The sequence below is a fragment of the Brugia malayi genome (assembly GCF_000002995.4).
Source record: "Brugia malayi strain FR3 genome assembly, contig: Bm_v4_Chr2_contig_001, whole genome shotgun sequence".
Taxonomy (NCBI): domain Eukaryota; kingdom Metazoa; phylum Nematoda; class Chromadorea; order Rhabditida; family Onchocercidae; genus Brugia; species Brugia malayi.
The window spans coordinates 13,555,527-13,570,621 of record NW_025062476.1 but is presented as its reverse complement, the minus strand read 5'-3'; the positions used below and the strand labels follow the sequence as shown (position 1 = coordinate 13,570,621).

At 25.4% G+C, this 15,095-nt stretch overlaps 2 protein-coding genes and 1 further gene across 3 annotated transcripts; 2 read left to right on the top strand and 1 right to left on the bottom strand.

Annotated features, from left to right (window-relative positions):
• Positions 1-7,853: 7,853 nt before the first annotated feature.
• Positions 7,854-12,096, bottom strand: Bma-enol-1.2 (enolase, putative; the record flags this gene model as incomplete). Its single annotated transcript, XM_001896246.2, has 10 exons — positions 7,854-7,979; positions 8,329-8,475; positions 8,644-8,817; positions 9,139-9,243; positions 9,354-9,533; positions 9,886-9,966; positions 10,286-10,473; positions 10,722-10,791; positions 11,138-11,292; positions 12,012-12,096. 10 exons carry the CDS (start codon positions 12,094-12,096, stop codon positions 7,854-7,856), a joined length of 1,311 nt encoding a protein of 436 aa, XP_001896281.1.
• Positions 12,097-13,658: 1,562 nt separating this feature from the next.
• Bm8196 (Uncharacterized protein) lies at positions 13,659-14,050 on the top strand (the record flags this gene model as incomplete). The annotated part of the gene is made up of 2 exons (XM_001896245.2): positions 13,659-13,716; positions 13,956-14,050. 2 exons carry the CDS (start codon positions 13,659-13,661, stop codon positions 14,048-14,050), a joined length of 153 nt encoding a protein of 50 aa, XP_001896280.2.
• Positions 14,051-14,519: 469 nt separating this feature from the next.
• Bm16816 lies at positions 14,520-14,567 on the top strand. Its single transcript, XR_006228108.1, has one exon. The product of XR_006228108.1 is annotated as a pre-microRNA Bm16816 (primary transcript).
• Positions 14,568-15,095: the final 528 nt, after the last annotated feature.

The following is a 15,095-nucleotide window of genomic DNA, read 5'->3' as shown; positions in this document are numbered from 1 at the left end:
AATTTTAATTAATTAAATGAATGAATGAATGATAAAAATTTCAAAGAAAAGAAAAAAAAATTTTTTTTGGCATCGTTCATGCGTAATTCATATAAAATTTTTAATTTTTTTTTTTTTTTTTTTTCATTATAAAATATCTTATTGAACACTTTTTTTTTTTAAGATTTAAAAATTAATACTAAAAATAAATATTAAAAAAGGAAAAAAAAAGGTGAAAAAGGTATATATTAAGTTTTGACATCAAAAAAAGAAAAAAAAAGGAAAAAAAATGAATAAAAAAAATTAGCAATATTTTAATATTTGTATATGGAAATAAAATTATAAAATTAAAATGAAACAAACTTTTGTAAACAGAATATAATATTACAAAATGGAAAATTTTATTTCATTTATAAAAAATTAAACGATTTATTGTAAATTATTATTTATTTTATTTATAAAAAAATAAACGATTTTTTATAAATTATTATTTATTTTATTTATTATATTGTTATTTATTATAAAAAAAATAACGAAAATAAACAAAAAAAAAAAGAAGCTTTTTATTTTGTAAAATAAATTAACATTTATCATCTCTTTTTCAATTCTATTTCTATATTATTCAATTCAATACCTATTCGTATTACAATTTTATTTTATTGAAAAGAAAATTGCTTTAAAGAAATAATATAAATAAAATTTTATTTTTTTTTTCTTAAATGTAATAAGAAAAAATCAACAAAATATTATTATACATATTCAAATATGCCTGAAAAATAACAAAAAAAGCAAAAAAGAACAATGTTTTTATTGTAATAATAAAAAAAAAAAAAGTGATAATAATAATAATAAACAAATAAATAAATAAAAAAAATAATATGAAGACGAAGATTTATTTACAATAAATAATAATAATAACAACAGTAAATTTATTTATTTTCACATCAAAGAAAAAATAAAGAAAGAAAAGATATTTAATATTAATATCATATGTATTCCTATGATTTTTATTTTTTTCTTTTTTTTTTTTTAAACAGAATATATAAGAATGTGAAAATAGAAAGATGGCAAGAAAAATGTTTCATTTAAAAAAAAATTTTTTTTATGAATCATGAAAAGTAAACTTAAACTTTATTTTTTCTCTTTTCCTGAAAGAAAAACAAAAATCGATGTTAATTTTTTGTAACAATGCATTAAACTAAAATAAAGTGAGAAGTAAATTTAAATTTAAAAAAAAAAAAGTGGAAAATTATTTGTAAAAAGAAAGCGGTAAAAGTAGCAAAAATGCGCAAAAGAATTTTATTAAAAGCTTTTTTTTCTTACTGCAATTTGAAAGCAGTTTGGTTGATGAACAAGTTTAGAATGACAAAAATGTCATTTCAGTTGCTTTTTCCGAAACAGTTTTGTTTTTTTATGAATGAATCATGGTTGAAATTTTATTTATTTATTCTTTTTTTTTTTTTTAAGTCAAAAGTTTGGTAAAAAAAAATATTAAAAATAAATTGATAGATCAGTGTTTACCTTTGTTTTTTCTGGAAGAATTTAAAAAAAAAAAAAAAATGGAAAAATTGTAAAAATTTTATTTCATTTTTTGTTGTGTAAAATTAATTTCATTGATAATAAACAATAAATAATTTAGAAAAAGTAGGTATATATGATATATTTGCATAAGGAAATTATATTTTTTAGCTAAGACACAAAATTAAAAATTGAAAATTTGATAAATGTACTTTTTTAAAAAAGAAAAAAGGATTTAAAGAATTTTAAATACTTTTTCACTAATAAATCAAACAAAAATTAAGAAATAAATGTTGTATATAATAATTTAATTTTGCTTTTTTGACCAATTGTGCATTGTTAAAAATAAAATTTATAACTAATGATAAATTTAATTGCTGAATTTAGATTTTAATTTGAGTTTCATAATTTATCAACATTTAATATTTATTAGCAATGGTACATTTCTTAATATTGAACACGAGACTAGGAAATAATATATCGTTTACGCTAGTAACGTAGTGACGTACGTGAGGTATTACTAAGATTATTAATCATTTTGAAAAAAAAAAAAAGGAAAAATTCTTTTTTTTAAAAAAAAATTACAATAATATTAATAATTTAACCAATAATCACTTTCTGCATTCGTTTCACTAATTTTTTTTTTTTTTTTTAATTTAATTAATAATTGAAGAATTTTGATATAATTTGCAATTTGAATTGTTTTAATTTATAAAAGAAAGATAATTACTGTAAATAATTAATGAGAATTCATAAGTTATTATTAATTATCAGAGTATAGCAGGATTAATTGTTTAATTGTGTAATAGTAAGTTTTTAAGTAAAAAAGTATGCACTGATAGATTAAACAAAATATCAATGCTTAAATGATTAGCTAATTATTTGCTAATTAATTAATTAATTACTGAATGAAATTCAATAAATGCAAGGATGAAAATTAGTTGTTCAAAAAATTAAAAATGGCCGAAAAAAAAAAAACTAACATTCATCAATGTTTTTAAAGTATTAAAGTAGTAAAAGTGAAAAAATTTTGTTAAAAGAAAAATGCTCAGGCCTAAGGCTATTTTTTAATTACCAAGCCTAATTGGGCTATTTTTTTGTGTTACTAGGCTTAGGCCTAATAGACATTGCTTCAACAAAATTTACTTCAAAATTACATTTTCTTTTTTCTCTTTCACTGAAATATTTTTGATAAATCAAAGTATTTTTCATTTCCTTTTTCTCACATTTCTTTTTTTTTTCTTTTTTCACAATATTTCTTTTATTGAATTTTTTTTTTATTTTAACATTTCGTTTTCTTTTTTTTCAATTTAAAATTTATAGAACTACTGATAATCGTATATATATGAATTTTAAAGATCTAAAATTAGCCAATTAAAATTTATATTTCATTTATACTCAATTCTTTCATGTTTTTTTCATAATTTTTTTTTTTTTTTTGTTTTTTAAATTTTGTTCGAAATTACTCAAACATTTTTTGTCAATGTTACTTCATATTTATATCATTTTTCAAACATTTTTTGCATTTTTTTTTTAAAATTTTTTGAATAATATAAATTATTTTTTAAAAAAAATTTATTTTATTATTACATATCGATTTGCATATTTTTATTAATCAAATTTTTATTAAATTTTAATTTCAATACTACTATTAACTTATTGATAGTTTGGATTCAAATATATCAAATCAAAATTTCAACTCTTCAAATCATATCAAATATAGCAAATAAAATTTCAATTCTTTTTATTGATGATTAGTTAGAAAATCTTATCACATGATAATAGTAATAAGATAAATCAATTTATTATCAATTCTATATTATATAATAATTAGTTTCGTTTTTTTTTTTCAGCTTAATTAAAATCACTCATTTCAATTTAAATAATTTTAAAAAATGCTATTTTTTTTATTTTAAGAATAAGCAATGATGATGCATAATGGTAAGATGTTAAAAAATACGATAGGAATCGTTAAAGTAAAACATTTAAATAATTAAAATGTGAAAATATTTTTGACGAATGGAACATTAGAAGAAGATAAAAATGAAAGTGAAAAGATGAAAGAAAAAGAAATGATTAATAATAATAATAATAAACGATGATAATAAACAACAACAACGACGATAAACAACAATAAACAACAAAGATGACATATAAATAATTATTTGAATAAAAATTCATAAAAAATGACAAGGTTAACAAAAAAAACTGAGAGAGAATTTTAGAGTAGAAATTATTTGTTTTGTTCTTTGCACCTGTTTTTTTTTTTTTTTTTTTTTTTTTTTTTATGAAGCACAATTTAATGTAAACAAATCACATCATAAACTGATGAAATGTAATTTATTAAATTTCTTAACTTACTTATAAAATGAATGAATATTATAAAACAGCAATAATAATTTAAATGTTTCATCCATTTGACTTTTATTTTAAAAAATTTTTCTTTTCGAAAAAGATGAAAAAAAAATTCAATAAATGCAGCTTTGCTGAATAGTTAAGTAAATAAAAAGAAAAAAAAAAATGGAATTAAAAATGAAAATTGAAAATAGAAAAGAAATGCAAATGTGAAGCAAATTTATTGATGCAAAAATTTATTCCATAACGAATAACATAAGAATAACATTTTATTAAAATAAATTTTAAATTTGCACTAATGATATTTAGCAAAAGCAAAAGTTTTATTTGTTAACCTGTTTAGGTAACTTTTTTTTTTTTGCTAATTAGTACAAAATGAAAATTTTAAAAATGAAAAGTTTACTCGTTTATTCATTCATCAAATGGCTAAATGATACAGACAAAATTAATAAAGTTGATGATGATGATGATAACGTAGTAATTAATATAATTGAAATGACACCAATTTTTGAAAACTTGATTTTCATCCATAAATTTTCTTTTCGCATTTGAATTTAAACTTTTAAACATTATAAAATAATATTGTAAAAACCAGTTAAAGTCATTTATTCATAATATCAGTTCTTTTACTTTCGCTAAAATATACATTCAATGTTGTAAAAATTTATTTAAAATATGAAAATTATTAGTGTTAATTAATTTAGGACAAAAAAGACTGTCACAGTTTAAAAAAAAAAAAAGCTGTCACATATTTCAAGAAAAAAGAAAAGAAAAGCGAAAAAAAGACATGAAAAAATGATTTGCTTCCATTTCATTATAAAAATAATTTATTTACTTAATAGCAATTCATTTGATTGTAAATTTAAATTGTTGATAATTTCTAAATATTTTAACTTAAACTCTGTATAAGTTAAAATATTTAAATTGCAGCTCATTTCGTGTAAATTTAACATTAAACAGAATTATTGCTTAATATTAATGTAAATTATAATAATGATAAGCATTTCATTTCTTCAGTTATTTCATGAATATATATTTTTATTTATTTATTTTAAATTTAATTTCATTTTGAGTTTAGTTAATTAGTTAATCAGTTAGCTTTGTTTTTTATTAAATTATTCATTTGATAATTTGAACTCTAATTAATTATTAGTTTATTTTGCTATTTCTTTTTCATTAAATTATTTCTTTAATAAATTAATTTCGGTTAGTTAGTTTGTTTGTTTCTATTTTATTAAATTACTCTTTTTACAATTTCATTTTAATAGTATGAATTCAAAGATGAAAAATGTAAAAATTTGAAAGTGTCGCTGTTTTATGATTTAAATAGACAACAATAGCAGAGATAAGAATTGATAATTTTAAATTTAAATCTGAAATTTTACTTTTATTTCCAAAATATTGCAAGAAGATTTTCATTTCCTTTTTTTGAGATTTATTTTGTTTTATCAATAAATGAAATTAAAATCAGTGCGCAATAATATCGCAATAAATATTGTGAATTTTGTAAATTTAAAAACGATATTGTTTAATAAAATGTTCATAGTTAAATGGTAAACAACTATTTGAATCTTGAATTAATTCAAAAAAAAAAAGGAAGCAAAAGTATCAGATTAATATGTGTCTATTTGATAACAATTATCAATCACTGATAATAATAATTATCATAATTAATTATTTGAATTAATAATATATCAAGTTTTTTGCTTAGAAAAAAAAATATAAAATTTCAAAATTATGAATATTATGAAAAAAAAAAAAAAAAAAAGTAAGAACAAGAGGAATTAATTATTTCGTAGGATTAGTTCAGCAGTTTTAAAAAAAAAAAAAAATGAATGCTTTATTAATTTAATAAAATATAATTTTTTTCAAATCAAAATATTTTTATTTTTTTTTTATTATAAATTTTTTTCAAATCAAAATATTAGTTTAAAAAAAAAAAAATGAATGCTATTAATTTAATAAAATATAATTTTTTTTTCAAATCAAAATATTTTATTCAAAATATTTTTATTTTTTTTTCTCATTTTTTAAATTCAACTAAAATGGATTTATTTATTTATTTATTTTTCTGCTTTCTCTATGAAAGTTAATTTGATTTATAAGCAAAATAGAAGAATAGTAAACAAAAAAAAAAAAAGCATTGCTAATTATGAGTTCAAATTTAATTTTTCAAGTTATTATAAACGAATTCGTTTTTATCTTTGCTAAATTTATAATTAATACGAGAAATTTCAACAAATTTCAATTGAAAAACTTATTTATTCAGCAATAGCTTTTTTTTTTACTAAAATTGAAATTAAAAAAGCAATTTGTACAAAAACAAATGTATAATCAAAAATTAAAAATGAGAAGCAAAATCATTGCTGAAATAATGATTAAATGTTTTCATCAATTTTCTCTTTTTTTTTTTTTTTTTTTTTTTGAATTGACAAAATTTAAATCTATCAATTGAATTCATCACAATGAAATGATTAATTATAAATTTTGTTTGGAAATATTTTTGTTCAAATTAGGAAATGAAAAAATCGAAATAACAATGTTTTGTTTTTCTTATCACTCCTTTTTAATTATGAATTTTGACGATGTGTTAATAATAATGAGCAATAAACTTTGCAAATTACTTGCTTTTTTGTTTTGCTTAGTTTTTTTTATTGATTAAAAATATTGATTAAATGTAAATATTGAGAGAGAAGAAAGAGGAATTAATTATGGGAAAGGTATAAACTTGATTAAAAGCACTTTTTTTCCTTCTTTTTTCGTTATTTCATTTCAAAATAATCAATTGTAATATTCATTTTTTGCTTAAATTGAAAAAGTAGAAATGAATGTTCAATCTAAATTATATCATTTTCTTTTCTTTTTTAAAAATTAAAAAAAAAAAAAAGAAAAATGCAAAGAGTAGTTAGAGCGAAATGAAAAGAAAAAAAAAAGAAAAGAAATAACAATTTTCATTTCTGTAAATTATTGGTCTATTTATTCTACTTCTTTTTTGTTTCGTTATTTTCATTTCTAATATAATTATTGGTAAATTGAAAATATCAGTAACCAATAACCAGTTTTATTAATGTTATACGAAAATAACATAATGTTTGTGTTTCACTGATATAAATGTTTTCCAGATAATTACAAAATATTGATTAAAATAATAAGAGGTTAAAATTCTTGCAGTAATAATTTTCATCGTTTTTCCTTTTCTGTTTACTACATAATCTGAATCAATGATAAAATTATGTGATGAATTTTACACAAAAGGTAAAAATGCAACTCCGTAATTCATAATTATGACTGAATTTTGTTTAGAATTATTAAGCTAAAAAATTATAAATTAAATTAAAATAAATAAATATTATATATATACACTAACCCGCTACATTACTCGAATGTATTCAAAGTTGATTAAATGTTTCAATTATATTAATTACCAAAATATTAAAAATAAAATAACACTACTTATTGTTTATCGTTCGAAATTTACTATCATCTGATTGCTTACAATACATTTTCCTCCACAAAATCACAACTTCTCAGCAATCGCTTATGATCCGCTTCATTTCAAATATTAATTTCATCAAATCTCTGCATTTTGCGGTAACACTGTGACACCGTATGATTTAGGTATCAATTTGATTGCAAAACTAGTACCAATCAATCTTATATGGGTTGCTTTATCGTTTTTAATCATAATGTTTATTCTAATATAAGGAGTCAAAAGGAAAAAAAAAAAGACACTTTATTACTATAACACCAAATTTAATTATTAGATATAATTGATTCGAATAAGCTATAAAAACTATGATTAAGAACTACGAATAAATAGAGAACAACGATAAATAATTTAAAATTAAAAGAAATTAATTTAAGTAAACTGAACGCGAACAGCTAGTGTAACTGCATGGCATAACAACTAATATAGGACTGATAAAAGTAAGATCTGAAGAATACCGCTCAATTAAAATGCTTTTTTTTTTTTTTTTTTGATAATATTAATGATTTATAATCTATGCTTGAGGATTTCGGAACTTTTGACCAGCGTAAATGGCAGCTGATCCAAGTTCTTCTTCAATACGAAGTATCTGATTGTATTTGGCGAGACGCTCCGAACGACATGGTGCTCCAGTTTTGATCTATAATTTACATCATAAACAAAATGTAGTGTAATTACTCGTATATGACAATAAAAAAAGTTAGAAAGAATAAGAAAAATAATTTGGCAGAAAGTTTTTTTCTTCTTAGGAATTAAAAAATTTCCGATACTCATTAAGTTAATTATTACCGCTTTCATATTCCAAAAAAAGAAAAAAAAAAATGACCTTGTACATCTAATTCTAATTTTTAAATCACAAGCTTTTACATTAAGCAAGATTTTCAATTCATTTGTCCAGACATTCTCTAAGATTTTAAGGAAATGCTTCTCGATGAAAATGCAGAATGAGAGAAAAATGAAATAAGAATATTCTATTCATAGTTCCAAACCTGTCCGGTAGCAAGTCCAACGACGAGATCAGCGATAAATGTATCTTCCGTTTCACCTGAACGATGCGATACCATTACACCCCATCCATTTTTACGTGCTAAGTTAGCCGCATCAATTGATTCAGTCACTGAGCCAATTTGATTAACCTACATTTGAATGATAGATGTAACTTTAAAATGAAACAAAAGAAAACAAATTATTAAAAAAGTGAGAACATGTTAAATAAAAAAAAAAAAGAAGTAATGTTTTGAAACTTCTTAACACAGGAATTTTTTACCATTATATGAAATAGTAAACAAAATTAATTAATTAACCTTGAGTAACAGGCAGTTGCAAGCTTTCTTCTCAGCAGCCATAGCAATTCTCTTAGGATTCGTAACAGTTAAGTCATCGCCAACAATTTGAATATGCGTATTAGCCAATGCTTTGGTCCAATTTTCCCAGTCATCCTGGTCAAACCAATCCTCAATCGATACAACTGGATATTCCTGAAAGATAGTCACAATAAATCATCCATAATATATGAAGAATTTATGAGATGAAATTCCAGCTAATTTGAAAAACCATTCGGAATTTTTTAAAAAACTTTATTCTTTTGAACAGGACTCAACTCATTCCTTGAAATAAAAAAGAAAAAAAAAATATTTCCATTATACTGAATTACTAGAGCTATTCGCATGCTCTTTTTTTTTCCTGTGCATCAAATACGAAAAGTGCAAATTTTCGTATTTGACAATGCATACGAAATAAGATATTTAATCATGCAATCGATCTTACTTAACAATTCATTTAATATCTAAAATTGAAACCTTAATGAAGGATTGATAGATTTCCATCATTTGATCACCAGTTTTCCACTGGGCTTTATCCGAGGTTGGATTTTTGAAGTCTAAATCGTACAGCTTAGCTGATTCCTGAAAGAATGCTCCTTTTGTAGCAAACATGACAAATAATGCAAGAATAATCAAATGAATCTTACAAATCATCCTAACATTACTGAAATATTATTTAATTCAATACTTACCATATAATATTCTGATGCGGCACAATCCATAGCAATTGCTACTTTTCCCGTGTATCCAGCTGTTGCAATTGCTGTATTCAACAAATCAAGACCTTCCCTGTTATCCTGAATATTAGGAGCGAAACCACCTTCATCACCCACTGCTGTTGCATCGAGACCGTATCGTTTTTTGATTTCTGCCTGTAAATGTTTGAGATGCAACTCTGTTAAACTCTTAAATTTAAAACACGCAGTCTTTTATTTCTACATTATATTCTGACTGTGCCAATTACATTTAAAAAAAAAAAAAACGAAAACTAATGAGAATTAAATGTAAGATAATATTCGGAAAAATTAAATATACACTTAAATCAGTATTTATAATATGTGCAGATCTTCATCGATTGAAACCACATTCACCATGTATCAAAAACAACAAAGTTAGTAGTGAAAATATGTTAAGAGGTTACAAAAGCTCTTTTCAAGAATCGAAAAACAAGTATGTTTATGTCGAATATGGACTAAAATTAATTAACATATATTAACACAAAACCTTCAAGTAATGGTAAATTTCAGAACCCATGCGCATTGCTTCACTGAATGAACTAGCTCCAATAGGCATGATCATAAATTCCTGAAATCGAAATCACTTTTTTCTATCTACCAGCACACAATATAACAACTAACAGGATAACCTGACCGATTATAAACCGTATACGATTCGAGAGAATGTCAACATAAGACTAGAAGTAATAGCATTCTGACAGTTTTCTTTCTTTGCGTAATTCACTTAAAATAGGTGGATGTTTCCAGTGTAAATAATCTAGCGACGGAAAAGAAGGAAAAAATTGCACTATCAAATATTTTGTTCTCGTCATGATTTAAATGGAAATCTGTTTAAAAGTAACAGCATTATGATAATCTGAAAAGACTCAAAATAATTTAATAGTTACCTGCATTGCCAGTTTATTACCAGCATGAGAACCACCGTTGATAACATTCATAGCAGGAACTGGCAGAACAATCTGTTTGGTACCAGCCAATTCTGCTATATACTTATACAACGGCATACCTTTATGCACTGCACCAGCCTTGCAAACCGCCAATGAAACACCCAAAATTGCATTGGCACCCAGTTTTGCTGCAAGATTATGTGTAAGGATAGCAAATAAAAATAAGCCTTAAATTTAAAAAAAAAAAGAAAAAAAAAAACATCGCATTTGCATAGGAAGTTTCCTTATCTCAAGGACAATAAAGTTCCCATTTCCAAGCTAAACCATTCAATTCAATTACTACCTGAATATCCTCATATATCTATTAAAATTGTATCTGAACTATTTGAATCAAATCTTTTATGGATTAAAAAGTTTCAGTAAAGAAAAATGCTACCTTTATTTTCGGTTCCATCGAGTTCCAGCATAAAATGGTCGATTTCACGTTGTTGAGTTGGACAAAAATTCTGAAAAAAAAAAAAAAGAAAGAATAGTTTCCTTCTTCTCAGTTACTATCACTATAAATTTATAATTCCATCTTATTCTGCATATGACATATTGATTATTGAATTTTTTCCTTTAAATGACAAGTGTTGACTTACAGTTTGGAATATCTTACCAAATAGGTATTATGAGTGATAACATCGTTTATCGTTACAAAAATGTTTAAATTTGATAGTTGAAATAATAGATGCAATAGATGTAGCAAAAGCAAATGTTTCTCAGCTAAGTAATTAAGAAGAGAACTTCCAGTAGCTACACTGAAGAAAATCATAATATACACATACAAGACAAAACAAAAGCATAGCTTACCTTAGCAACTAGAGCAGGTCCAATATGTTCGTTGACATTTCTTACAGCTTTCAAAACACCTTTGCCATGATTCACAGCTTTATCATTGTCCCGAAGTTCAAGTGCTTCATGTACACCAGTTGAAGCACCACTTGGTACAGCCGCACGGAAAATACCTAAAATTAAGATATTACAAAGAAAACGATACTGCATTCGTAAATGCAAGGTCATAAATTTTAATATTCTTGTATTATATCTTTTCAGTACTATCAATTTCTAACTAACCTTATTTGAAGCTAGCTCAGAAACAGTTTTAGATGATGTATAACTTATAGAGAGAAACGTCGAGTATTAATATCATTCAGACTCCATCGAGGCAGGGAAAAAAAAGTATATAATGGTTGAGATTATTCCTCATTTTCTAAGTGAGCTGTTAATTTTGATAATCAACAAATTTCAGTATTGCAAAAACCTATACAAGTATATAAATCATGCAGTAAATATTATGTTCTGTGCAAAAATCAAATTGGAAATCTTTTTTTTAATTCTAAATTTTTCGACTCGTTTCAATTATCAAAATGATTAATTGGCCATTGTTCATCTAAATTTACAGTGGCATATTCACATTTACAAGTTTGTAATTTACTGTAATCTTTTGAATTCCGTACTCTTTTCATGCCTATATACTTCTTAACCTTGATGAAATAACTCGAGAAATTGAATTAGAAAAAAGATGTTACTAGCCATCGAAGAAATTTGTTTTAGAGAAATCTTGAAAAAAAAAATTGGAATTTTTTGATTCATCTTTTAGGTAATATTATCCCGGTTAGCTTTACTTACACGAAATTAAAAGAAAAAAAAAAGAACTGATTCTGAAGTAACAAATATACTGGACCTTTGTCGGTGGTCAAATCAACTTCGACGGTTGGATTACCACGTGAATCATAAATAGGACGGGCGTGAACACGTGTGATCGGCATAGTTGACGATGCGCTGCTTATTCGGAGAGAAAGCCACTAAAATGAAAAACACTATGAAAAGGAGACTTTTATTTTGTTTATGCATACATATTAATACGATTTCTTTTCTATATCAGTAGCAAAGATTATGCAAATAACAGTGAGATAAAACTGTCAACTAATGTAAGTATCACAAATCACATTAATTGATATCGGTTTAGAATCATAAAAGTATCTCCTCTTCTTAACTTTACACAAATATATTGTCCTGGTAGTTTTGTTCAACACTAATTTTTTTTTTTTTAATTCAGATGGTATTTGAAATGCTGTTACTGAACAAATTCACCTACTATTTCTTTCATCTTATCCAAATATTTTATTGAATTTTAAATCAACTAAACAAAAATAGCTAGTACCACTTGCTTTCCAACATTTCAATTAATTTTATAACTACATCAAATTTGTCCATCCCTTTCATTCGATCGTATAATAAATTTCATTTATAACAATATCTTTGTCTTATGGAATTTTTAAACTATACGCATTTTACGAGTCTATTATCTGAAATTTGACAAGAAAAGAAAAGAAGCTAGAAAATATTGACGGAGTAGTATGTCAGTTTCATAATGCACAAGAAGAAACTACAAGTAAACATAGGAAGATTTTCATACTGTTAGTGCACAGAATATTTTTATCTTCTTACAACATATTCATCGTTATGTCATAGAAATAGACGAGAGGGGAGGTGAGACGCAGAAGAAAGACGGAAAAAAAAGCAAAGAAAAATAAATTTTAAATCATTTTCAACTAATTTTTTGTTTTAAAAAAAATTTGCACTTTCCATTGTAATTTGTCTTTTAGCAGGAAAGAAAGTAATTTGCTACGTCTCATTGCATATATTTATAACAGTATTTGTTCGATATAATCAAAAATTAATTTATTTAAAAGGCAAAAAAATCATAACTCAAAAGTTTCATTTCTATATAATCTTCTTACATGAAGAATTTGAAAGGAAAAGAAAAAGAAAGCAAAGAATGAAAAAAAGACTTAATTTGATGCAATTAATTTCCGATAATATACTAATTCTACATCTGAAAATCTTCATTTTCTATAGAAATATATAAGAATACCATACTGTTTGTCTCCATCATCCATCAGAATATCGAGAATAACAAGTAAGAGAGGAGTGTAAATTATAAAGTTAAAATTTAAAGAAAAAAATCATTAAAAAATGTCCATTATTTTATAACCAAAAAAACCTTTATGTGAAAGCCAATTAAACAAACAATATTTAAAAAAAAAAAAAGAAAAAAAAAACTTAGAAAAAGGAAAAATACAAAAAAAAAAAGAAAACGAGAATGGCTCAATTATTTTATGAAATATTATTAGTAAGCACAAATTCGTGAGGACAACAACAGTAATGTCTAAATACTGAACACTTGAAAACAGGGAAGAGAGAAATTCCACTGAAAAGATGTTCTCACTGACACAATGGAACAACAATTGCTTCAAGTTAGGCAGATGACTGATTGGAGACCTATGGTCCGTAAGTGGACGATGGATCAGGGGTAGGTACTTCACGGATGGGCGAGTGGGTGGTCAACAAGAGAATCGCCAGGTGGCCGATCGATTGGTGGCCGGGTAAGTGCTCCATGGATGAACGAGTGGTGGTTAATAGGTGAGTGGGTGGTTGACGGATGGGTCGGTGAGTGGTTGATAGATGGATCGGTGACTGGTTGGTAGGGTAGGTCCGTGACCGGTTGATAGGTGGATCGGTGAGTAGTCGGACCGGAGTGGGTTACTGGGTGCTCCATAGGTCGGTGAGTGGTGGTTGCTAATGGGTGAATCGCTTGATGGGTGAATCAGTAGATGATTGGTAGGTGGGCGAGTGGGTGCTTCATGGATGGATGAGGTGATCGGTGGATGGACAGGTGAGCGATCAATGGTCAGCGACCAGTGGATGGACGAGTTGTGACCAATGGACAGGTGAGTGGATAATAAATCAGTAAACGCATCAGTGATTGAGAGATAAATGATTGTGGGTGATAAGGATGAAGACGGCAGACGAAAATAGATGATCCGATAATAGACGAGCGTGGGTGGAAAGTAGGCAAATGAGAGTCACTAATCGATAGATAGATTGGGTGTTTATTGGGTAGACGAAAAATGATAAGTAGATAGAGGTAGGTAGGTAGGTACTAGGTGGATACCACCGGGCAGAGAGGTACCATTGGCAGAAATGGTAGTAGGGTATGGGAAAATGGTTAGGAATTGGGACATTTGGAAGTGTACAGATGGTAATAACAGAAGAAATTGTTCCAATGTTAGAGGTGTACTTTCACTTTGCAATTAGCAATGAAATGAGAAGGAGAAAAAGGATCGTATCGAATAGGCGCGACAATTCCCTTAGCACTTTCATTCGATGCATATACATTCACGTAGACATTGTGCGCACACGCATGCATGCATGCACACGCACACGCATGCACGCATGCAGAGCACACGCACATACTCACACACATACACGCAACGAATGTGATAGAGAGAGATAAAGGGATTCCTGAGGGATTTCTTCATACTTTTTCATTTTTTCTCTCTCTCGTTCTCTCTCCTCCTCTCTTTCTTTTCCTTTCCCCTCCCTCTCTCTCTCTACGTGCATATATATGTATGTTGTGAAGATATGATGAAAGGAAGTGATGAATAGAGGTGACTGATTGATCAGTTCTTTTTTCTTTTTTTGCCCTTAGTTGTGAAAATAAGTAGAGAGAGAGAGAGATGAAATCAATAAAATTTTTGTTGGGAAAATAATAGCACTCTTTTCAGGCAGTTTTAATGTTCACTGGACAAACAAATGTATGAGATGAAAGAAGGGTGAAGAAAAGAGAAAGAAAAAAAGGAGTGGGAAGAGATATGTGTGTGACAATAATTGAGTTAACAAATTGAGCCTAGTTATGTTAGCCTAGCAAGCCTTATCATTCTTATCACCTCTGTTATTTTTGATTAATTGATCTTTATTCAAA